General features: G+C 43.2%; 1 protein-coding gene across 1 annotated transcript; it reads left to right on the forward strand.

Moving 5' to 3' along the window:
* The first annotated feature begins 1,486 nt into the window (after positions 1-1,486).
* Positions 1,487-23,700, forward strand: ARG2 (arginase 2). Its single transcript, XM_037394086.1, has 8 exons — positions 1,487-1,637; positions 1,736-1,808; positions 14,801-14,978; positions 15,815-15,974; positions 20,613-20,707; positions 20,838-20,942; positions 22,409-22,545; positions 23,369-23,700. The coding sequence occupies exons 1-8, from the start codon at positions 1,521-1,523 to the stop codon at positions 23,572-23,574; spliced, it is 1,071 nt and encodes a 356-aa protein (XP_037249983.1). The 5' UTR covers positions 1,487-1,520; the 3' UTR covers positions 23,575-23,700.
* The last annotated feature ends 8 nt before the right edge of the window (positions 23,701-23,708 follow it).

The following is a 23,708-nucleotide window of genomic DNA, read 5'->3' on the forward strand; positions in this document are numbered from 1 at the left end:
GGGCGTTGAAGAATTGCTGCCAAGATCTTTGCTTGGCCAGGCGGCGCGGGTGGTGGGTGACACTGGTGGAAGGCTTGCAGTGTGCCCAGGGTCTCGGCAGGACGCAGGAGCCGAGGGATGGGCTGGGCTGGAGCTCAGAACAGAAAACGTGAGCTGGCCTGGAGAGGAAAAAACCAGCAGACTGTGAACCGCAGAAACAGAGGAGAAAATGTTGAAGTTAAAAAGAGGATGAAAGAAGTTTGTAGATGGAGTGAAAGTGGAAAAAAACAATAAATTGAAAGTGGAGTTATAGGTGTTTTAAAAAGGGGAGAAATGTTTGAAAGGAGAGGTGAGAAGGACTGCAGTAAATAAATAGGAGCTGTGGTATGCCAGCCTAGGAGATGGGGACAGGGAGAAGGGGAATGAAAAGCCAGAGGTCTGTGGCAGGAGGGAACAGAAGTGTGAGCTCCTGGAGGAGCGGTAATGGTAATTCACGAAGACACGGGAAGTTAAGAGGTGAGGAGAGGACTTGGAAATCTTAAAAAAGTGAAACTTAGTGGTTGGGTTTTTTTCATGTCACTGGCAAGTCTCACTTTAGCCATGTTTGTGCCCTGTCATCTCGTCATGAACGCTGCCAGCCTTTCTTTCAAACGTGTACATAAGGATGCATGTTTGACAGGCAGGAGGCACCTTGCCTTGTCACAGAAGGGAAAGATTTACTAGTTTTTAAATCATTTCTTCATCCGTAATCCTTCAAAAGAGCTGTGAATAGGGACAGTGAGAGCTTTCAGAACTCGTGAATCATCGCAGGCCGACACCCTGAGATCAGGTACACCGGGCAGGTGCCGGAGGTGGCTTTTTGTAATGCTTTATCAGGGTTATCAGACGCAGGGGCTCGCCCAGGAGCAGCGTTCCTGCCAGGGGGCTCTCGGCAGCTCAGCGGGGCCAGCCAGGCGGCCGTCAGCCCGCGGGGCAGTTCCCAGTTCCACCATTTCATTCCCACCGTGGCCCAGCGGGCTGTACCAAGGGAAGGGGCGGCATTCCCCGAGACCCTCCCGGCGTGCTGTGCCGCTGCCCCGGCCCCGGGTCTGCCCAACGCTTCGTGCCCGTCCCCTCGGCAGGGCCGGCGGCGAGGCGAGGCGGGCCAGGCCCCTGGCGGGACGCGGCGACCGGGAGTGGAAAAACCCCGCGCGGAGGAGGCCGGGGCGCGGCGCCAGCCCGCGGGCGGCGCGAGGCCGGGCGGAGGGGAGGGCGGGGCCCGGGGCGGGGCCGCGGCAGCCGCGGCGGCGCCGCCGTTGGACCGTCCCGCTCCGCCGGCCGCGCCCCGCCCCTTCCCTCCCACCCACCCCCCGGGCTGTCGCGCGCTGAGCCGCGTGCGTCGCGGGGGGGGGGCGGGACACACCTCCGGGCGCGCGCGCTGCCGTTGGCCGGGCGGCGCGGGGGTGTGAGGGGCGGGGGCGGGAGCCGGCTCCCGGCGCGCGGGGCCGGGGCCCGTTAAAAGGCGCGGGCGGCGGCGGTGCCAGGCGGCGGCGGGTGGCACCATGGCGCTGCGTGGCGGCTTCGCCCGGCTCCTCCGCAGGCCGGCGGACGCGCGGCTCCAGCCGGCCAGGCAGGCGCGCTCCGTGGCGCTGGTGGGCGCCCCGCTGTCCCGGGGGCAGGTGGGCACCGCGGGGCCGGGGCGGCGGGCGGGGCCGGGGCCGCGCACCTGGCGGCGGGCGGCGCTGGCTGACGCGTCTCCCTTCTCTTTGTCTCGCAGAAGCGGCGAGGAGTGGACCACGGCCCTGCTACCCTCCGCGCCGCGGGGCTGGCGGAGCGGCTGGCCGGACTCGGTGAGGCGCGGCGGGGGGCGGGTGGGCGGCGGCGGGCCGGCGGTGGTGCCCTCATCCTCCCCCGCCCGGGCAGGTCGCCCCGCACCGCTCCCTTCGGCGGAGCGTGACTCAGCCGCTTGCCGCCGGCCCGGGGGGGGGGGTGGGCGGGATGAGCTGGTGCAGACGGTTCCCTCTGGGGATGACGGAATCCGGAGCGCCCCAGGGCCAGCCGTGCCCGGGGTACGGCGATGCCGCCGCGGGTGGGGGGGAACGTGCCGGGTCGCCCCGGAACAAAGAGAGGTGGGTCCCCCGGGGGCGGCTGCCTGGGGGCTCCCGCCCGGCACGTCGGGCGCTTTGCCGGCGCATGGAGCCCGTGCTCTTCCCGCTTGGCTTAAAGAGACGCTAGAGAAGCAGGGGCCATTCAAAACGTTACGTGCGCTCGGTGTATCCAGTCAAGTCATAGCCTTGGCTGTGCTTCTCCATTTCTCACATCGTGTGTTTTCTTTTCCAAATTCGTTACCAGCTACTTAGCTCGTTTCTGAAATACTTGTATGCTTCCAAGTGATGAAATTAAGAACTTTCTGGCAAATCCTCAGATCTGCGTACTGAAGTCGTGTCTGAAGCTTTGCTTTGAAAACGCTTGCAGACAGCACTGTGTGAATGGAAATCTGGTCTTTTCACTGTCACCACTTCTTATTCAAGCAAATCTATGCGCTTATTTGTGTTTCAGCTTTTTATATCTATTGCTTCTACAAGCTGAGACCTGCAGAATACTGTATCACGGTTATTAGAAGTAAGACGTGAGGGGTAGGCACTTGTAAAGCTGAACTCAGTCTTGGAGAACCTTTAATCTAAAAAGCGTTACAGAAATCTGTACGATGGATGGATCGCAGGGGTGGACCACAGAACTGTTTTTTCTGCTCTGTGTGACTAGTGTTAGCGGGGTTTAGATGCATGCAGAGGAAAGATAATTGCTAATAACCCTCTAGCAAGCTTAATTCTGAATTTTAATACCTCTTTAAAACAGAAGCTATTGTTCTGTGCAGCTCTGTAAGCGTATCCCACGTATCTTATGATTCACAAGCCAAAAAGTCCCAGTTTGCATTCAGAGGAGTAGATATTATTTTTCCTGTCTTAGTTTTGTGCAAAGTTGATGTGTGCCATCCTTGGCAGTGCTTGAATTCTAGTGAGCATGATCTATAACCTCTCTATAATGCAGAATATGTTATACATATAACACAGGAGAGGGTGTGTAGAAGAGATCTTACATACTGCAGTAAAAGCAGGTCTGGTTGTTACTGAGTTTATGTAAAACTAACAAGTTACCAGGTTTGAAAGTACAAAAGGAGGGTGTTATTCTAGACAAGGCTGTAGGCAGTTTACTTTTTTTATTGATGACAGAATTTTGTACTGGAAGGCTTGAGGTTTAAGTAGTTTGAATCTAATACTTCAATTTTGTAAGAATTCTTTAGCCCAAACCCCAGAACTAGGAAAAAACCCTCGTTATTATGACAGAAGCTCACTTCAGTAGGAACTTGGAGAAGGCAGAAAGAAAAGAGAATACAAGCCCTTTCTGGATTCTAGTAACAAGAAGTGGGGATAGAAGTGAAGCAGGTTACGCTAAAGTAAGTGGAAGGTGGAAAGTAATTTCAGTGTTAGTTGCTTATGGACTGTTTACTCATTAGTCAGTAATGCCCATGGAGGTGTTTTCTTGCTGTTCCCTTACAATTTTTAAAGGTTCTGAGATACCTTCCTCCTGCAGTTTCAGTTTCCTGTTACTGATGCATTCTTCCACTGGGGTAGGGTTTTTTCAGTCAGTGTCGATGTTTATTGCTGCTTAAATCTCAGCAGCTCTCTTACGAAGAGGTTCAGATGGCTTGTACATGGATTGTAACAGGTTCTGCTGTGAGGGCCTGTCCTGGAACAGTGACAGCCACCAGCATACACAGAATTTTTGTTTATCTTGCAAAGACAATCTGCTTGAGGGTAGGGTGGTAGATTGAGGAGGACACTACCATGCAGCCTTTTGTATTGTTCGCATCTGTTATTCATGGAAACTTAACAAATTATTGTTTTGGGCTGTGGGCTGTTTGTTTTTCTTCCCTGGGCTGCCAGGATAGATTTGCCTGTAGGACTGATACTAGTGCCGTTGCCTGGACTCCTGTGGTGCATTGAACTTGGCAGTAAAACTTTAGCTGCTTTCTTCTTTGTCTTTTTAACACTAGGATTTTGCTTTTCATACACTGAAGGAGGCGATAGAGCCAGAGTATTATTTTCATCATTAATTTGTATATTCTGTTTATCTCTTTTGGTAAAAGAATTAATAATTTTAATGGGACGTTGTTGTACGTGTGTGTGTGTGTGTTTGTAAGATGATTTTCCTTGTTATTACAAGCTTGGAACCAGTAACTCTCAAATACCATTGCCCTCACTTGTTTCAAGTGGAAGAAATTCCTGGTGATCAGATTCTTCTGTTTGCCTGAAGTTGTCAAGTTTAATTTATTCATTTTCCATGCATATATTCAAATTCAATTTGACCTGCATAAAATGAACATGCTTTGAAATCCCTAAGATGTAGTATTCGGACAGTAAGATGCACGGACTGCATTTGTTCATGTGTATGTATTTTGTTACTTTGAATATCAAGCAACCACATGGCATTTCTAATGTTTGTATGCCTGACTTAATGACTTCTGTTGGCAGTGCTTGAGCCACATCAGAGGGAGTGAGAACAGTAGACCTTTGCTACCTTCTTTTTGTGCTGTTTTCATTTTGCTTTCACTGACTGGTATCTTTGGGGGGGAATGTAACTGTCCCTTTCGCCCTACCCTAACATCTGTTCTTCGGTAGTCCTGTGGCAGTGTCCCGAGCTGCTACTCCATTTCCTATTTTTTGGGGTATCCCTCCCCTGAAAGAGACTGTGACTGTACCTACATGGTATGATAAATTCTTGGCTGCCTAAAATGATGGCTGCCTATCAACGGCTTGTTTATGCCTAGGCTGAAATATGAGGAGGGAGCTCGGAGGCAGATGGTATCACTAGTCTGTACCAGACTGTCAGAGATTAATCTGAGCCACTATCTTGACTTTTATCCCCTTGTTAGAAGCAGCGAGAACACTGTTACGTATTGGTAGTAGCTTGAGGCGTACTCGGGAAGAGAGTTAATGTAGCAGAAGTGTAGCAGAAATTCAGCTCCTAAGCCAAAAACAGTGGGTGTGCAAGTCTGTAGCAGGGATAATTTAAAATAAAACTGACTAAGCCTGGGGGGCTTTTTATTCACCTTGGTGATGTTTGCCTCTACTGCTTTTCCTAACGGAAACTAAATTATTAACATCTTAAAGGACTTTTCCATCTTGCCAAAGAAGTAGAAGTGCTATATTAAAATGGCAACGCATAACTCCCTGGCATGGGGGAGGAAAGAGTACAAAGCTTGCAGAGCTGTGTGGTGTTCTGGTGGTGGAGAAATGGGTGCAGTATGTGGAGGCTTTTGGACTTTCAGTGGGAAGAATCGGGGAAGATGAGTGACAGATGCAGTTGACTTGAGCTATAGAAGGTGCAAAGTATGAAGTTCTTTTAAAGTGAGAGTTTCTTGGACCTTTCCTGTTCACTAGCAGATTAGGCAGAGAAAATCCAGAGTGTTGCCTAGTCCTCTTACTTGAAGGAGAGAAGGACCATTCTCAGATTTTTGTAAGTAATATATAACTCTTGAGTTAATTACCATAGCCCTTGAGGTGACCGAGAGCACCTCTGTTGTTGCTAACACGGGAACATTAGTATAAAATTTCTTCCTTAGTATTCATTCTTATATGTTGACTATTGTTATTTTCCTTCTTTTTTTTTTTCTTTTTGTTTTTTTGGTGTTTTTTGTTCTGTTCATTTAGAGCTGGATGTGGCTGGGTTGCTGAGTTTAGTCAAAATTGGGTTTGGATTCTAGAATTGATTAACAAAGTTTGGATCTGAGTTACTGGTTTGAGAAGTTAGTGGATGGTGGAGACATGTGGCTTACAGATGGAAGTAGAGTTAGGCTTGTCAAAGAGAATGACCATCATATTACTATTCTTTTGTTTGACTGGAACAAAGCTCTTCAGTGATAGGATTCAGGAGGTCAGTGTAGTGACTCGGAAAGGAGTAACCTCTAAAAGAGGAATGGAACTGCTAATACCCATGTGACTGCAGATATTTTTCTGCTTTGCCCAAAACCATTGGACTCCTACTGACATCTGCTGCCAAAAATAGCAATTCAACTGTGCTGTCTCACCGACATGGTTCATATGGTTAGTTTCAGTCTTAACAATAAATCGTGAAGCAGCTTCTACATATATCTCCTCTTTTCCCACCTAAATCTTAGGTGAAGAGTTTAGAAGGAAGATAAATAGTCTTTCAATTATGCACCAAGGTATGCGTAATGAAGTAACTGGTGCTGAGGTTCAGCAGATACAACTCTTGCCAGTCTACAGCTGCAGTGTTGGGAAAATAACTTTCATCAGCCCATCCAGTAAATATGTTTAAACAGTTGCCTGTATCCCTGAAGACTGGTAAACTGTACAATTCTGCTTGCCCTATGGTTGAATGAAGACTGAACCTACAGACTCATTTGACAAAGATCCATTTATGTTGGAAACAAGATCTGTCAGGAGTTCAGTATTCTTGGATTAGAATCTAGTTCAGTTTTGCACTAGCTCTTAAATCAATTTCTCTTCAAAGCTCAGTAGTTTAAACTTTAAGACTTTCTAGTGTAGTAGAGCCAGTCAAATATCTCTAATCCATAGAATTCCAGTAAAGTCTAAATTTATTGTGTAGATAATGTCAAGATCTGTCTTTTTTTTTTAGTCTTTTTGTCACATTTTCTGCTGTTTAATAAAGTTGAAATGGGAGACAGCCAAAATTTTAAGTAACTGCTGGCACTTTCAGCAGCATGTTTAGTTAAGTATCTGCATTGTTGAGATAAGAAATGCTAGTGTTCATAGGTTCTTTCTGATGATGTAAGCTAAGTCTATTCATTTGCTAGGAACATTCTCATGAAAAAATCAGGATAGCGTAAAGGTATTGCTAGACTAACAGCTAAGTCTTCAGCCCTACAAAAGCAGAAATGGAAATGCCTTTTTTTTTTTTTTTTTTTTTTTTTTTTCTAAACCAAGCACCCCCACCCCCTGCTTGCCCCTCTTTCCCCCCCATCACTGAAACAGCACAGGTAAATGGCATTCCTCTTCTTTTTCCTTTCATTCCCTTGGACACAAGCATGCACAAACACTTCTCTTTAACATCAGTAAAACATGCTTATGTAGTACTGCAGATTATTTCCAGAACTAGAATAAATGACCTCTTTTCATTTACATGGAGATAGAGATCCAAGAGGCTCTGTTATCCTGGTTTACCGCTGACATGTCGATTAGCCATGATTGGTTCGTTTCAAAGACCTGTGGTTTGACAAAAATCAAAGCACAGTCAAAGGGACTGATCGACTGATTGTAACTGGCATTAGCAGTGAGTCTTTGAAATGATGCCGTTGCTGGAGCGCATCCTGGGCAGATGCCGCTCCCCCCCCGGTGCAGGAAGGCAGCCAGGAGCTGCCCCGTACCCAGGCGGGCAGGAGGAGCCCTGCTGAGGCTTTGGGGGACAGTTATTTTGGGGAGGCTCCCCTTGAGGCTGTGCCAGGTTGATGCTTCATTGCCCAGCTCACCTTGAGCACGGGGTGCTGAGCTCCCTAGAAGGGGAGGAGTGTGCTTTGACAACAGTTATGGCTTATCTTCTTGAATGCTGTACCCTTTGATATTTGCACGGTTACAATTAGCTTTAGAAGTTTCTAGAAAAATGCCAATAGTGAAAGTACATGGAGTCAGAGCATTCCTTGCAGTAGGTCAGTTCTGATTGTCTTTCCTTCCCCACATGGATGGAGGACTCCACGTGATAATTTTTGCTTCGGAATGAAAAACTATATTAGCTGTTGATTTGATGTTTGTTTTTTCTCTCCCACTTGGCTGGTGCATATTCCAGGTTGTGCATTATCCATTAAGTTGGCTTTGAAAGAAGCTTTGTTAATTTGGGGTAGAGTTCACTCGGTACTTTCAAATACATGTAAAAAAGTTATGCAGGTTGGGCAACCGGAATTGATTATTTCTTCCTAATTCTTCAATAAAGGGAGATTAGATTCAAGGAACAAAGAACCGAGCTCTTGAGCGTCTTGTATTTCTTTGGGTTTATGGTGATGCCCTTCAGACTTTATATTTTTCTATTATAAAATTAGTTTTAATATGAGACTTACCTGATTTTCTGCACCCATAAAATTATTTCTGGATTGGAATAAACTCAGATCACATGCTGTTTTGTTTTTTTTTACCATGAATGATGTTGAAGGAGAGGAGTTACTGGAGAGGGGCACAAAGGGAGGTGACAGAGGGAAAATTTAGGTAATGAGTTGAGGTTTGATCTGCTTCATGGTGCATGGAATCTGTTATTACTTTCTCATTTGACACTTCAGTCCTGTCTCTCATTGTGGACTCGCAAGACCAAGATATCTGTGGCAGACATGTGCTTATATGAATATGGTACAGAGGATTATTTTTGGATGGAAGGTGGACACTTCTGTTGTAAAACCACCTGGTGAAAAACAGGGAATGAGGCACTGAAGTAAAAAAAAAAAAATCAGATCTCTCATTTGACTATGAAGTGAGCTGGTCTGGTGTTAGTTTCTTGCAGCTGCTAAGAGCAGGGGAGAGAACTTCAGTAATGTCTGATACATTCTGCTCTCATTTCCTCTCGAGTATTACTTGTGTCTGGGTTAACTAATGTAGTAACTTCTGTAACAACGCACAAGGTCCTTGTTGAGGAGAGCTGTTTCGGTATTGTGAGTTCCTGTGGCTGTGTCTACTTGTGTTCTTGTGTCAGGAACTCTTTCTGGGTTAAGCTTATTTAAAGGGCATTAGAACTTGTGCAGGGTTTGTTGGAGGCGTGGCAGACCACAACCACTGCAGCCATGTCTCCTCTCTGATGCAAGCCACGTGCAAACGTTTCCCAACACCTGATACTGACTCTTTTGGAGACCTCTTCAGGTCAGGTGCACAGGATTTCGTAAGAGATCAAAGTTAAATGATTATCAAGAAGAAATGAGGTGGCTGCTCAATTTGAGGTCAGAAAAAAAATATTTTTTTGGCTGAGTTTATGTAAGGGACAACTTGAGACTACAGACTTGGGGTAGCAGTTGGAATTGAGTTTGCTTGTTGTTGCATGAGCTGAAGCCTTTTAAACAGGTATGGATACAGAAACCTTGTTTTAAACCAGACCTTTCAAAATTCTAAAAGGTAGGGTAGAAATTACCAAGATGTGAACTTGCGTTTTAGGAAGCGAAATTTTAGAGCTGGCAGAAACCTACTGAGCCAGCAAATGTCTGTATCTAATAGGAGATTTCTTCCAGCAGATACTCACTTTAAAGAGACTTGGATGCTGTGTATTGAACTTCTAAGCAAGAAGGTTACGATTAAGCTCGGCTGCTGAAGTCTCAGTCTGTTGTAGTGGGAGCCTTGCTAGCCTAATTGCATACTTTTACTTTATATCAGTATGAACTTTGTATAGCTTTGATACACACACACTTGAAATAGGCTTCAGAACGCACTGGTCATAATGAATTGAGTCGTTTGTCAACACGTTGCACAACAGCCAAGAGCGTCACTGAGAAGGGATTATGAAGCCTGTACCATAAGTCAGTGAGTTTATACTGAGAAGAAGGGTGGTAACAGCTTGTAGCCCTTTTGTTCACAGGAAGGACAACGTTAAGTTTGTCTGTAGACATTGTTTGTAATACTCGTTGCTTCCTGAAAAGCCTTTCGGTCTGATGTGATTCACTGAACAGGCTGTAATCTGAGAAAACAGTTTGCAGGAGCTTTCACATGAGCAGTTTTATGTAACACACACTATGATGTAAGAGCTAGTAACTGTGGGATTTCCAGATCCCTTTGAAAGTAGTTAACAGGGTTTAGTAACTCAGAAAAGGAATGATGTAATTTTCCCATTAAGTTAGGATTTTTTTTATATTATTTTTACCTCTAGTTCACAAATACCCAGTGTAAACAGGCAGTGTCAGAAGATCATTTCTATGTCGTGTTCCACATGCTTTTGTTCCATTTGCTGCTTGCTGCCTAGGAGAGCCATTATAATTTACAGTAGCATGCCATTGGGCAATGGCAGCAGGCAGCCTGGATTTTGAAAGCAAATCTCCTACTATCAGATTGCTGCTTCTGACTTCGCAGTATCCTAGTAGAGGAGGATGGGAGGGGATCTCTCCCTGCTGCTGCCCAGATGTTTTTCCAGTTAAATGCCCCCAGACATATGAGCCACCTGCTTTTACAGAACAAAATTTTCTCTTAAATCTGTGTAGGGAAATGTCTTGCTATAGTAACTGCTGCCTACTGTACGTACTGAATGTATTGTATTTTGCTTCAGATGATAGGAAGTGAACATTACCATTGTCATATAACTTGCTACAGGGCATCTCATGTCCCACTTAAAAGCATCATGGGGTTGAGCCCGAGTGCTACATTAATAGCTTATTTGAAAAGGCATGCAGGAAACTTTATTTTCCTGAATGTATTCTTAATTTTTATTTCTGCCTTTTTTCCCTAAATACAAGTTGGGCTCCTACTTAAGAAAAATGTATATAGGTAAAGTTCTGGCTATGCAGGCTGAAGAAACAACTGCCTCCATCCCCTGGTCTGCTAGTTGAATGCCTGTGTGACCTTTCCCTAACCTGTTCTGGTCAAAATAAGTTGACCTAGAAAAGATCTACTGTAAAAAATATTTCAAGCTAATGAATTCATTTTTTTGGTTGAAATATGCCCCCAGGCGGGTCTGATGAAGCTCTCGGGGTTGCATTGAACCACTGAGGATTGCACTCCTAAGCTGTAGGAGAGACGTGTGTTGCTTTTACACACTAATTATTCATACTAACAGGAGGACTTTTGTACATGTATGCACTTATTTATCTAACTATACTGTGTGTTTGTATTCAGATTGACACCTTTATGTCCCTCGTATCTCTTCCAAGCTCCTGTACCAGCAATAGATGAATCCAGCCTTTTTTTTTTCTTTTCTATTTATTTCCCTCGCCTTACTGCAAAAAGTGATCTCTTGAGCAGAGAGTGCTGATGAAGCTGACTTGCATGGACTTGGTTGTTATAAATTTGCTGCGCTGCTGATAATTGACTGATGAATCAAACAGAATACATTTTTCATTTGAATATACTATCTGTTAAGAGCTTGAAAGTGGAACAAAAGACTTATTTCAATCATATTTAATTTCATATTATTTAGTTACTAGCAAAATGTCTGTGGTGTTTAGTCTGCAAGTACTGTATGGTACTACTTCATTTAAAAATAACTTCAATCTTGGCTAGACCTGCACTGCAGCACTGACAAATGGTGTAGATGCAGTGCTTTCTAATGAATGCAAGGAGGCTGGCTTTTGTGTCTGTCCACACCTCTTCCTAGCTTTCAGAACTTGTATCTACTGTCTTTTAAAAGACCCGTGTATATTCTCCTATATGTTAACTTTCTGTACTGATTTAAAAAGCTGCTTGTTTATAGTTATTGGTATCTTAAAACACAGTGCCTCAACTACCGAAGAAATTGCGTATTGTTTGGTGTGGTGGATTATATAAATCTTTCGCTAATGGCTAAATAACTGCAAGATTCACCAGATTGCACTGCGCTGCAGCATGTCTGTCCATTGAGCAATTTCTGTGTTGGGCAAAAAATAATGTAGTTGAGAAAGTTTTGATTTAAAGATTTAATTTTTTTAAATTTCTATGTGCAAGCAGGCAGATGACATGGAAAACCATTCAGGTCTAAGTATTAGACTAATCTAAGGCACTCTAAATAGAAGCTAAGAAAATAGATCAATAACTACTTTAATAAACGGACAAATTATTTTTCTTTACTCTTCAGTAAGCATTAAGACAAATGTACATGCTCATTTTGTCTCTAATATCTGGTCAGTCCTAACAAGTATATGTGCACATATGCACGTACACACTTCTAATCACTTCAGGATACGTGGTTTATTTTTGTACTGTGAATTTTTTGTGTGTACTGTCTGTTCACTAAGCTCTCCTGCCCTAAGGCCACCTAATCATAGCTTTCAAAACTCTAGGCACAATGAAAAAACTAGTAGGAAGAAAAGACATTAGTAACATTTGAGGACTGGATTAGTGTGTGCTTCTGATATTAACTACATTTAATTGCCTAGTTGGCTGAAAACATTCATATCACCCTGGAAAACAAGGTATCTTCGTCAAGCTCATAAAAACAGTGGGCCTAAGTAAAAGGGAAGCACAAAGATGAGAAAAAAAGCTGCTACAAGGTTTATGAACTCCATCTGAACAACAATAAACTTCTGAAGATGATAACAAAACCTGAAGACATCTATTGTCTATAACGGACATTAGGCTTTTTTATAAAAAAAATAGAGACATCTTAATGCAGGTGGTATGAGAGTACTGTTTGTGCAAAAGGTTGACAAGATCCCAGAACTCTGCACTCGCAAAAGTGTAGATATGGACGGACAGACATATCATACAGTACAAGCTGTATGAACCTGATGTGATCATAAGAAATAAATAGCTTTTTTATTCAGAAGCTGAACCATATCTTTTTGCCTTACAGATGGGGCTGGGAGGAGGGCAGGGTAAAGAAGAAAGGAATTCTTGCACACAAGTGATACTTCTCTAAACACGCTTGCCTAGAATCTGACATGTTTGGTGTGCCTTGAGCATAACCTGAAGAATCTTAACCTGTTCCCTGAAGTGCTATGAAAGATTGCATGATTGGTTCTTTGTTTTAAACTGATCCAAAGATGGAATTTCATGATGTAATTTTATCCTTTAATGGGTAAAAATACTGTGATGTGCTTGTACGTCCTCTAAGACAACAAAATGTCAGTGGCAGGCCTTTCTTCCAACATTTTGTATATTGTGCAGTTCTGTAACATGTGAGTCGCTGAACGCAGCTCCAGACTGCAGACTTACTTCCCACAGATGGCAAAGGTATTTGTACAAATACTTGTACAGTGTCTCCAAAAGCTCTTGATACCTATTGAATGATGTGATAGCTTGAAGTCTTGCTTCCAAAATTTGTCTCCTGGGCACGCTCGGGTACTTTCATCAAACTTTGAAATACTGAAATGTGTAGCAGGGTGCACGTGCATGAGAAGTAGCCTTGCAGTAAGACATAAATAAAAAAAAAAGATTGTTGACGTTCATTGAACATCTCTCAGAACTAGCAGCTCTTTTCTGATTCTGCACAGCAGCAGAATGAAATAGGGTAAAAAAAAAAATATGTAGTGGTCCACAGAGATCAGATAGCACATTCAAGTTAAACAAATCCAGTGCAAAATTCCAGAGCCTTCATCCTGCTGGCTAATTAGGTATTGCCTGAAGGAAGAAAACAATGCTGTTGAGTGCCTGTGTTGCCTTTTGAAAACCGGGGAGCAGTATGTCATGGTTCTGCTTACTATCTTAAGTCTCTGCAGATAATGTGTTTTCTCACAGAGTTGCTGAGACTGCATTTATTTTATCCTTTGCTAAGTAGCTGTGCTCAGCTGCCATGTCCTCTCCTAGCAAATACTCTGACATCTGTCCATCTGTGTCCCTGCTATAAAAGGTATGCTCTTGCCTTTCTCGTACGTGACTCAACCATTGTCCTTTTCATGTTTTTCTCTATGTTACTTTTGCATTACTTCTACCAAGTAAATTCACAGAGCCCATTTCCTAGATATTAGGCTAATGGCTTAATGGAAAGCATTAAGCAGGAAGCCCAGAGCCCCAGGTGGGCTGTTTCTTCCTGTTTTGCTTGCCTTAATGTGTCAAATTGCCCTGTTAGGCACAGGATGGCAAAAGGCAGAATGTCAGGCTCTGGCCTGGATGCTTTGAACTCCAAACAGGCTAGTGATTTTGAGGAACAAATGGGACAGGCATGCCTGGTATTCTGGGTGGTCCTGATTTACTAAGCCACTGTTGGTCTAGCTGTAAATACCTTGGGGCGGTTACAGTCCTCATCACTGCCTATCTGAAACTGAGAGGCTCTGGCCTGTGAAATACTGTTACAGATTTTGATAGCTAAATGACTATTAATAAGAAAGCGTGTGGTATTGGACAGGAGACCTTCAAAGGATAAGCTCTATAATGTGTATGAAAAAGAGTTAAAACTTCAAATGCAGCCAGTTAATAAGTATGCTCACAGTTGGGTGGAGGAAGGAAAACAACACTCAAAAATGTTTCCTTTATTTTCTATTCTGTGAAGACTCCTTTTCATGGAAAGTAGTCAGAAAGACATTTTAAGAAAGGCTGAGTCTCAGACCCAGCATGTTGTCAGGCTTCAATAGCCAATTAAGTTGTAACTGGCAATGATAGGATCTCAAAAGAGGGTTGGGATCAAAACCCCAGAATTAAAATGCTTTCTAGACTATCTTGTGTTGAGAAAATGGACAGGTTCTCTTACAAAGCATTAGTGCACCCTCCATGGGGTTGCCTGGAAGTACTGTAAGAAAATTTCCGTTATTGGTAACTTGGCACTTTTGTGCCTTGAATCTTGTGGGGTTTGAAAATGGAAAAGAACTGTTAGGACTCGGGCATAGATAGTGAGATGTGTAGTCCTAGGCATCTTTGATCAGCTGAGCTCGTTTAAGGCTGTATATGATCTGTCTAATTGGGAAGGAAGATGGCAGTACAAACTCTGCTTTTCCATGTTAAAATTGCCAGGAAATAATGAAATCCAAACTGTTTTTCTAGGTGACTTTCTATGACTGTCCCATCTCATCACTAAACTAAAGCCACAATACTTCTAAGCTTTCTAATCTGTGAAGTTGTGACAGTTGTTTGCAAGGGCACGCAAACAGTCAAATTAATGCATTTTCCCCATTGGTTCTTTCATACTTGCCCAACTGATTTTCTGAGCGGACTGTATTTTGAACATTTCTCTGAGCACTTATTTCAGTAACTCACTCTCCTTTTGCTGCTGTTTCCAGGATGCCAAGTGTATGACTTTGGAGATTTGAACTTCACTCAAGTTCCCAATGACGAACTGTACAACAACCTGATACTGTATCCGCGGTCAGTGGGTTTGGCCAGCCAGGTACTGGCTGATGCTGTAAGCAGAGCAGTAGCCGCTGGACACAGATGTGTGACTATAGGAGGTGATCACAGGTGAGCTGAACTAGAAGCAATTGGTGGTGCATGCTGCAGGTTGACACTTGGAGTATAAAAATTTAATTAAGGGCACAGTGGGAACCACTTGGGGTAATTTCCTGGCAATACCATAGGGTAGCAGCATTTTGCTTTTATTGCTGGGGCTTTTAGAATGAAACGCTGAAGACAAATACAAAAATCTGACCTTCTAAGACAGTATTACTTGGGTCCAGACTGTTCTGTGATACATAGACATATAAATGAGGCTTTCCTGTTTGGGACATTTTTGTGTGCTCAGGTCCCTTTAGGAGCTGTTGTTCTTTATGCTGAATGTTTAGTGATGTGTCTCTTTTTGCCCCTCAGCTCTCAGGGTGTCAGCTCTCAGGATGGGTTTGCAATGCCTGCACACAGACCATTTTGTAATAGATCTTAACATCTGATTCTTTTTCCTCTTTTTCACTAACCTTTGATCTGAGAATTGGTTGAAGAAGGCGGAGCACGTAAGAATGAATTGTGGGGGGAAGTGTCATGACTGGAATAAAAAATGGGTGAATAGCAGAACTGATGAGTGAGCACACTAGGCACCTTAGCTCCACCCTAGCTCCAAATGATCTCTTAGAAGAGCTCTTTCTCATCGGTTGCTACTAGTATACTGTAAAGTTACTTGGAGTCTCCTGGAATCATGGTAGCGGTGTGCCATGCAGTCTGTATGGGATGCACTCTTTACTGTCACAGACGTCTGATTTGTTGAAACATGACAAAGTTGCTGACTGAAGCTGCAGCGACTTTCCATTATCCTTGTAATTGTTCTGAAGGAGAAATGGTGACTAATGAGTTTACAACTGTACTTCCAGCTTGGCGCTTGGTTCCATCAGTGGCCACGCACGGCAGTGCCCACACCTTGGCGTGATCTGGGTGGATGCGCATGCTGATATCAACACCCCTCTTACAACTCAGTCTGGAAACCTCCATGGACAACCTGTCTCATTTCTCTTGAGAGAGCTTCAAGATAAAGTAAGTATCTTGCTCATATAGTTGGCCTACATTGAAATCTGCAGAGCATTTTACTACTTCTGGTGTGAGGTGCTTTATCTGCTGCAAACGCAGACCTTCTTTATCCAAGTACAAGCAAAAATATGTATTATTGGTGTGTGTATACATGCACATATGTATACACATATACACAAATGCACACACGCACTTAGAAGCAAGAATGAGAAAAAGCTTTTCTTTGTGTTAGCACCCTCATGGCCTGTACGGTAAGCCAGAGTTCACACAGACTGTGTGCAGCAGCTGGCCGCAGTGCCATTCCCATGTCCCGCGCGGCATCGGTGCTGAGGCTGTGCAATGGCAGCAATTCTACCCATGGAGCGGAACCTCCCCCCAGCCGAGCCTGTGGGAGCTGTGCTGAGCTCGCCTCCAGCAGCAGCTGGTTCCTGCACTGCTTGCTGCCTTGCGTGCTGCTTCTGCTCAGTTTGGCTTTTCTGTGTTTTGACAACTTTGGGGCTGTTCCTGCATGATCTCACCTAACTGGCTTCTCTGGTGTTGGCTCCACCAAAATACTACAAACCAGAATAGCTGTACCTGCTTACAGGGTGTTTTTAAAGAGAGTCTTTTGTCTTGAAAGAGGTCAGATGATCAAAAAGTGCTGTTTACTGGGGCACATGGAATGGCCCGTTTTTGCTACTGTCAAGATAGTGAAGGTTGCCCTAAGGCCTACGTACTGTGTCTGGCTTAGCTGCAGGCTGAACCTCCCTATACCGGTACCCGTAGCACCTACTGGAGACGCTGCAGTGGCAGCCTGTGCATCGTTCAGTAGCTGGGGCCTTTGCAGTAGGGACTTGGATCTGAGAGTGCTTCTGCTGAAGCTTAGGCTGGAGAGCAGGAGCAGGATCAGCAACTGCAGGTTGAGAATGGATGCTGGAGCTGCAGAAAACCTGACTTTTATTTTATTCCGGCACTTTGCACTGCTCATCGTTTATCTGGGATTTCCTTTTTCTCTCTGATAAATTTTGGGGCTGCTGTGTTGATTGATGGAAGTATGCCTCTCCCAAGTAAGATCAAGCATCTTTAATGTCTTTATGGCTGTTGAGGGATACCATTGTGTTGGTACCTGTTTGGCATAGCAAGATTGCTGTCATCTAGTAAAGCTTTTCTTTTCTTCTGCAAATTCTTCTGAATGAATTCCATCCACAAGTTGGTAAGAGTCATTCAATGCTTTTACTTACTTTCTTCTTTGTAATAATTCCTGTGTGGTCTCTACAAACACAGTAGAATTCCTGAAGTAATGCAAAATTAATGGGGCTTCCTGAAATACCCCTAGGATGTGAGAAGGTTAATATAAGACTACTGTATGTCTAGTTTCTTGCCTAGAAGTTAAAGGGGGTGATGGTTTGGAGGGTTTTTTTCCCTTTTTGGTAACTACCCACTTCTGCAGGAGAGATGGGTAGACCAAGAGAAAATTCTGTAAATTTTGGAGCTCACAAGGTGAACAGTTTATGTCTTGGTGAGAACAGAACAAAACCAAGTTCTTTGATAGCTGAGCAAAGAGGAGAAAGGCAGAATAAGATACGCTGCTTTCCTCTTTCGTCTGTAGGACAAAAGTATTTAATTGGCTTCCTGTGTTGATCTCTGGTCTGCTGGGCTCCAGTTCTTGAGCAGCATGGAAAAGCAGTATTTATTTATTTGTTTATTTTTAGAGCTAAAAGAAGACTGAGTTTTCTGGGGTCAGTGTGGGAGCAGGCCTCTTGCCAGCAGCAGTAGTGAATAAAGAGTCAGATTAGGCTATATTAGAGGAGAGTTAGTCAGGTGTGGTGCTGGTTATGAGATCTCATCATAAGCCCACCTAAATTCTAGCTATCAGGAAGCCTTATGCAGCAACATCTGACACAAGCAGCTGTATTTGCAGCTACACAAACAGGTACATACTTGTTCAGAGGGTCTCCTTTCCACACTGTATTCCTTTTTAGAGGGAGGAAAACCAACATCTGTCCTGCTGGTACAAGAAGGTTTCTAATTTTTAAACAGCTGTTTAGCAGTAGTAGAACATGTCTTTGACAATAGTTTTGTCTGGCTATGTACCTGACTTACTGGAGGGAACAGGTGCATGTGGCTCACTCTCTTGCTCTTATCCAGTAGAGTGGTTGTGTTGGTAAAGGGACAAAAAGAGAATGTACCATCCTTCTTTCCTGACTGCTTTGCAAGGATTCTTTCTGAATCCTAAAATTGTCTGCCACCAGGCAAGAAGGCTACTCTGCTCTAGGCTCGCTCTGCTAAGCATAACTTCTTTCTCAAAGCAACAGATGAACTAACCAGTTGCACTTGGCTTCTCAAGGAGGCTTCTATCTTGTCAAAGGGTATGTAGCATAGCAGTGTGAGGACAAAACAGATTTTGGGGTGAGCCCTGTATTGCCTTCCCTGCTTTCACTCATGCTGTGAAGGTATTTTTGAGCAACTTCCCCCCACCATGACACATCTGTGTGTACGCTTCTCTGGGTGGGCTCCCAGAATTCCACCAAACTGGCTCTCTGGGTCACAAAACTTTGTCATCAACCTAACAGGGAGCCAAGTGCTAACTAGCCTTCCTGAGACTGTCTAGATTGTTTTGTAGAACCACAGAGAACAGCCCCTTTGAGGATATAAAAAGAGAGCAAAATAGCCTGCATGATTAAATTTAACCTTCCTGATTCACTGCCCATCCCTGCTAACTGGTACTGCTCTTCCCGCATCTCCAGGCTCCTTGCTTTTCATTCCCTGTCAAGAAGGCATGGGACAGAGATAGTGGCGTAATATACATCTCTCTTGGTGGCACAATCTGTTTAGACTGTTCTTGGCCCCATGCCAGCAACTCAGTTTAGCTCTTTGCTTGGTTAATTTTCAGATGCATCCAAATGTCCCTGCAACTGCTTAAATCAGCAAAACTGCCAAGCACTCCCCAGGGCTGTCTCAAGTCCCTCAGTTTAGGTGTTCTCTCACCTGTTTTCAGAATCCTTTATGTGTCCAGGGCTAACGAGCTTGGTCAATGCTGTACCGAATTAAACGTCCCCCTGCAGCAGACAACCTGAAACACACAAGTGATGCTTGTGGCTGTGAAAAATTTGGCCAGGTCCCTGTAGAACAAACACTGGTGGGTGTCTGCACAGTCCATTCACAGGCTGTCGGCTGCTACTGCTTCGTTCAGTTAGCTTCATAGGAGCACTGCATGGTACTCTTCAAGGCAAGGTGGCTCTTTGGGTTTTTTAAAAAATGTTTAAAGTTAATTGTGTTGCTTTAAGGGAAAACATTTATAAACATAATCCTTTGACTGGCCTTCCTCAAACCAAGCATTAGTGCTGGGGCTTCTGGAACCATTCAAACTAAACTCATAAACTGCTATTAATAACTTACCCTTACACCTTTTTCTGATGCCAATTTGGCTTTACTATCGGCAACTCCTCTTCTGTTGCAACAACGTAAAAAGAGAGCCTACCAAAGGAAGTTAAGGCATTTCATTTTTTTATTTAAAGAGAAAGAGGTATAATTAAAAATAGCAGTATTAAATCTACTGAATCATTGATATTATCAACAATATTATCAATACTGTGCTCAGGTTATGGTATAGTGATGGGTTTTACAGATACAGCTTCATTTCTGAGACCTGGATTATTTTTCCTAGTTGTCTCCATTTATCCCTCTTCTGAATTAATGACTGCAGAGAGTTTCAGGTCATTGACCCAGAGTAACAAGTGATTTTATAGTATGGGCTTATTTAACCCCAATGTAATTAAATATAGCTATGGGGGTGTAAGCCTTTAAAAACAAATCCAAACATTGTAACTGGAATATAATTAGCAATTGAGAAGTGTAAGAGGGGGGAAACAAAGCCTTCTTGCTGCTTGATAGCTGTGTTGGCTGTAGCGATTTTCAGAGCTGGGACAAGAAACCAGAGTCAAAAGCAGTCCTAAAGAAATCTGAGTTAAAGCACTCCTAAAATTGGTAGGTATTACTAATTGAAGGATTTCTGTAATTGCAACCATGACTATTTACCAAAGCTGAAAAATTACCTCATCGTCTTTCATTTGCTGTCCTAGACCTGCTCTCTTCAGTTCTACATTAAAGAACGGTATGATGTAGCTGAGTGTGGAGGCCTGACTTCTTGCCATGCCTCCCCCACAACTTCTTACTTTGAAGCTGTCCATGCCTAATGTTGTTTTTGCAACAAAGTTTGCCTGACTTTTTGGTGATTCTCCTAAAAAAGATACAGGTGCTTTGGTTTTCATTCTTCCAGTTAAGTCTGATGTACTGGGTCAGTTACATGACATTGCCATTAAAGGTACTAAGTGATCTGCATTGTATCTAGTTTCTTAACACTCCCCCTCTACATTTACTGATGCCAAGTACTTATTGCTTGTGGATTTGGGCTTTTTGTTCCTCTTCAAACTGGAAATGTAGAAAGTTGAAAACTTCATCCATTAACATTCAACTCTGGTAAAATAGTATGACAAAAGTAAGGACTGATTAAATCGGCATTAAATCACTCTCAAGTCATTTAAGTGTCTCTGTTTAGACAGAGAAAGGATGCTATAAATAAATACAAAGTTTTGAGGGAAGCATTAAATACAGTTTTGTTATGTATGTCATTAAACTAACCTAATACCAAACCTTGGCTTGCAGGTACCACAGCTTCCTGGCTTTTCCTGGGTAAAGCCCTGCCTTTCAGCATCTGATATTGTGTACATTGGTTTGAGAGATGTGGATCCTGCTGAATAGTAAGTTGACTTAAAGGATTTTTGTTAAAAGGCTGAAATAATGAGCTTCTTTCCTCATCGGGCTGTTCACAAAGGTTGCTAGATTTAAGCTTAGGCCAGTAATTATTTTTACAATTCTTTTTTTAAACAGCTATATTTTGAAGAACTATGACATCCAGTATTTTTCCATGAGGGATATTGATCGCCTTGGAATTCAGAAAGTTATGGAAAGAACATTTGAACAACTCATGAGCAGGTAACAAAACTATTACCTGATTTAAACTACTCTTGTCATCCACTTGTTGAATACCTGTTTTTCTGAAATTTAAATTCAAGTGAAGGTCACTCTTGATGTAAGGTGGCTTAACAGAACTCTTTAAGTGTCCAGTAAATAGTAAAGTCTTAGCAGTGACTTTAGTCCTTGACCTCCACATCTTGAACTGGAACCATTTGATAGTGTTTGGCAAAAAGCTACACAATGAGTTACATTAGTCAGTACAGTTGTGGCTGTTTTATATGATTTTTTTTTTTTCTGTTTCTTGAGGAATTCCGCACGTTGCTGCAGGTTGACAAGGTCTTTGAATCAACTCTGAGTCCAGGGTATACATTATACAAAAAAATCTGTATCTTTATGTATCTATATAGCAACTTGAATTCAGCTGTTGGTACAAGAAGTAGAAGCATTTGATGACTTCCTCCTTAGACTGTGCTCACATACGCTGTCCTGATGACAACCAGCTGCCGCTTTCAGTTCGGCTAGTGAAGGTCACTGTAACCGCTCCCTTACTCCAGTTCAATACTGAAGTCTTTGCTAACCTTGCTCAAGTTTGGGGAACCGGATCAGGCAGCAAATAGTGCTACACTAGGGACACATGGTGAGGATCAGAGTTAAAGGGTAACCTCTCACAGGGTAGAACAAAGTCCTGTAAGCAGAACAAGGTCCGTAGATCTGTGCTGCATGCTGTTATATCTAAAGGTGTGCTTGCCCCTCCTAGCTGCAGTTGTGCCAAGTAAAGAAGTTGCTAATCCAGGTACAGCAGATGATTAGTAGGGAGAAGTAAGTTGGAAGTATGTAGTCTACCACTTACATAGCTCATCTGAGTGACAAGCAGTGACCTATTTGTTAAGCTGTCATTGGTTGCCAGACCTCATGTAGTAAGCAACTAACATCCTAGGCTTACGTGACAGAGTTTAGAGGCAGCTTTGCCTTTAAAACTCTGCCTGAAAAATGTGGAAGGCTCCATTCATCTTGATGATGAGCTGTCTATGAAATCAAGCTTGGCGCTTCCTCTATCCTAGATGCCACACAAAGCAATGGTTCAGCCTTTTGCCCTGGCTTTCTGTACAAAAGGAGAAAAGGCTAGATTATGTCGTACATGTCTGTACCTTTTTCCAGCTAAGGAGACAAACACCAGATAAGATGGTTAGAACTAAAGTACTTATCAGCCAATTCACATCTGAGCAGGTGCTCAATGAAACTAGGAAGGCAAACTTCTGTTTTTCCAGTGTGTACTGGGGAAAGTTTTAAGAGTTTCAGAGTCCAAAGACATTTTAAAAAAAAATCCTTTCCAAATATATGTAAGACATGGTATAGGACTTAAGGGGGACCTTTAGCATCATGAACCATCATCCTGCTTTGCTGATCAGCCTGGACAGTAAGAAATACATGTAGAAAAAATTTTAAGGTTCTGACATTGCTTTTCCTGTTCTATTCTGTCTCAGGAGACAGAGACCGATTCACCTGAGTTTTGACATTGATGCTTTTGATCCCTCATTGGCTCCAGCAACTGGGACTCCTGTTCTAGGTGGATTAACTTACAGAGAAGGCATGTACATCTCTGAGGAAATACACAACACAGGTAGGAGCTGACCAGTGGTACTAGACTAAGCAAGGACAGAACAAACTACATTGAGCTTGTAACTGTGTAACTTAGTAAGATAAATGCAGTCAAAGCTAAGGTGCCTACATTCAACCTTCAGTAAGGGAAAAAGAAGCCCTACAGATGGGCAATACCCCATGTGTTGGAAGCAGCTTAACAATCAACAACTTCAACTTACCAAAAGTAAATAAAACATATAATATGATAACTAATGCCAAAAATTACTTGGTCATCTTGTATAATACTGTCCCTTATTCCTAAAAGTGAGGTGAGATATAAAAATGGGCACCTGGAATAAAAAAAATGGATGCAAACAATTCTAAACAGTTTGAAGGTCCGTTCTAGGATTCAAAGCTAACAAATCAAGCTTTCACTGAGTACACTGCAGCTGATTCAATATAAGGATGAAAAAACCCCACAACTAGACAAGAGTCAACAGAATGATGAATAGGATGGCAAAAAAAATACTAGCTGAGACTATTTTACATCACCTAATTTTTGGACTAGGAGAAAACAAGATTAAAAAATACTCCTCTCCTAAGTTTATGTGGAACATCAAGCTTATTTTTGTGAATGCTAAAAGCACGAACGAGTGAGGTAGTGATGTCATAAGAAAGAACCACACTGAAAAACACGAACTTGCATTTAAGAATAACCTTATTCCTCACCTGAGAGCCCATGTTACTTGTCTAAGGGGTAGAATAATATCAGGCTTGCTGCAATGAATGAAAGACCACAAAAGAAACCCTATTAGAGATGTTACCCTTTTTCATAGTAACAAAGCTGTAAATAATTTTCACAGGAATGCTTTCAGCTGTAGACATGGTTGAAGTCAATCCACTGCTTGGAGCTTCTCAAGAGGAAGTGAACGCAACTGCTAGTCTTGCAGTCGATGTGATAGCAACGTGCTTTGGGCAGACAAGGGAAGGAGCACACACTGCTTTTGATGAACTCCCAACACCCAGTTCTCCAGATGAATCTGACAGTGAAGAGCAAGTGAGGATTTAAGAACCTGAAGTGTCAGGTACATCGGACATTACAGAGCTCCGCTGAGGCACTTGAGTGAACAGATTGTCAACACTCGGCAAATACTGTTAACTTCTCAATTTTTAAATAAACTAGCTTTTCCACTGATTGGTGGC

The sequence above is a fragment of the Falco rusticolus genome, chromosome 7 (assembly GCF_015220075.1).
Source record: "Falco rusticolus isolate bFalRus1 chromosome 7, bFalRus1.pri, whole genome shotgun sequence".
In the NCBI taxonomy this organism is placed as follows: Eukaryota; Metazoa; Chordata; class Aves; order Falconiformes; family Falconidae; genus Falco; species Falco rusticolus.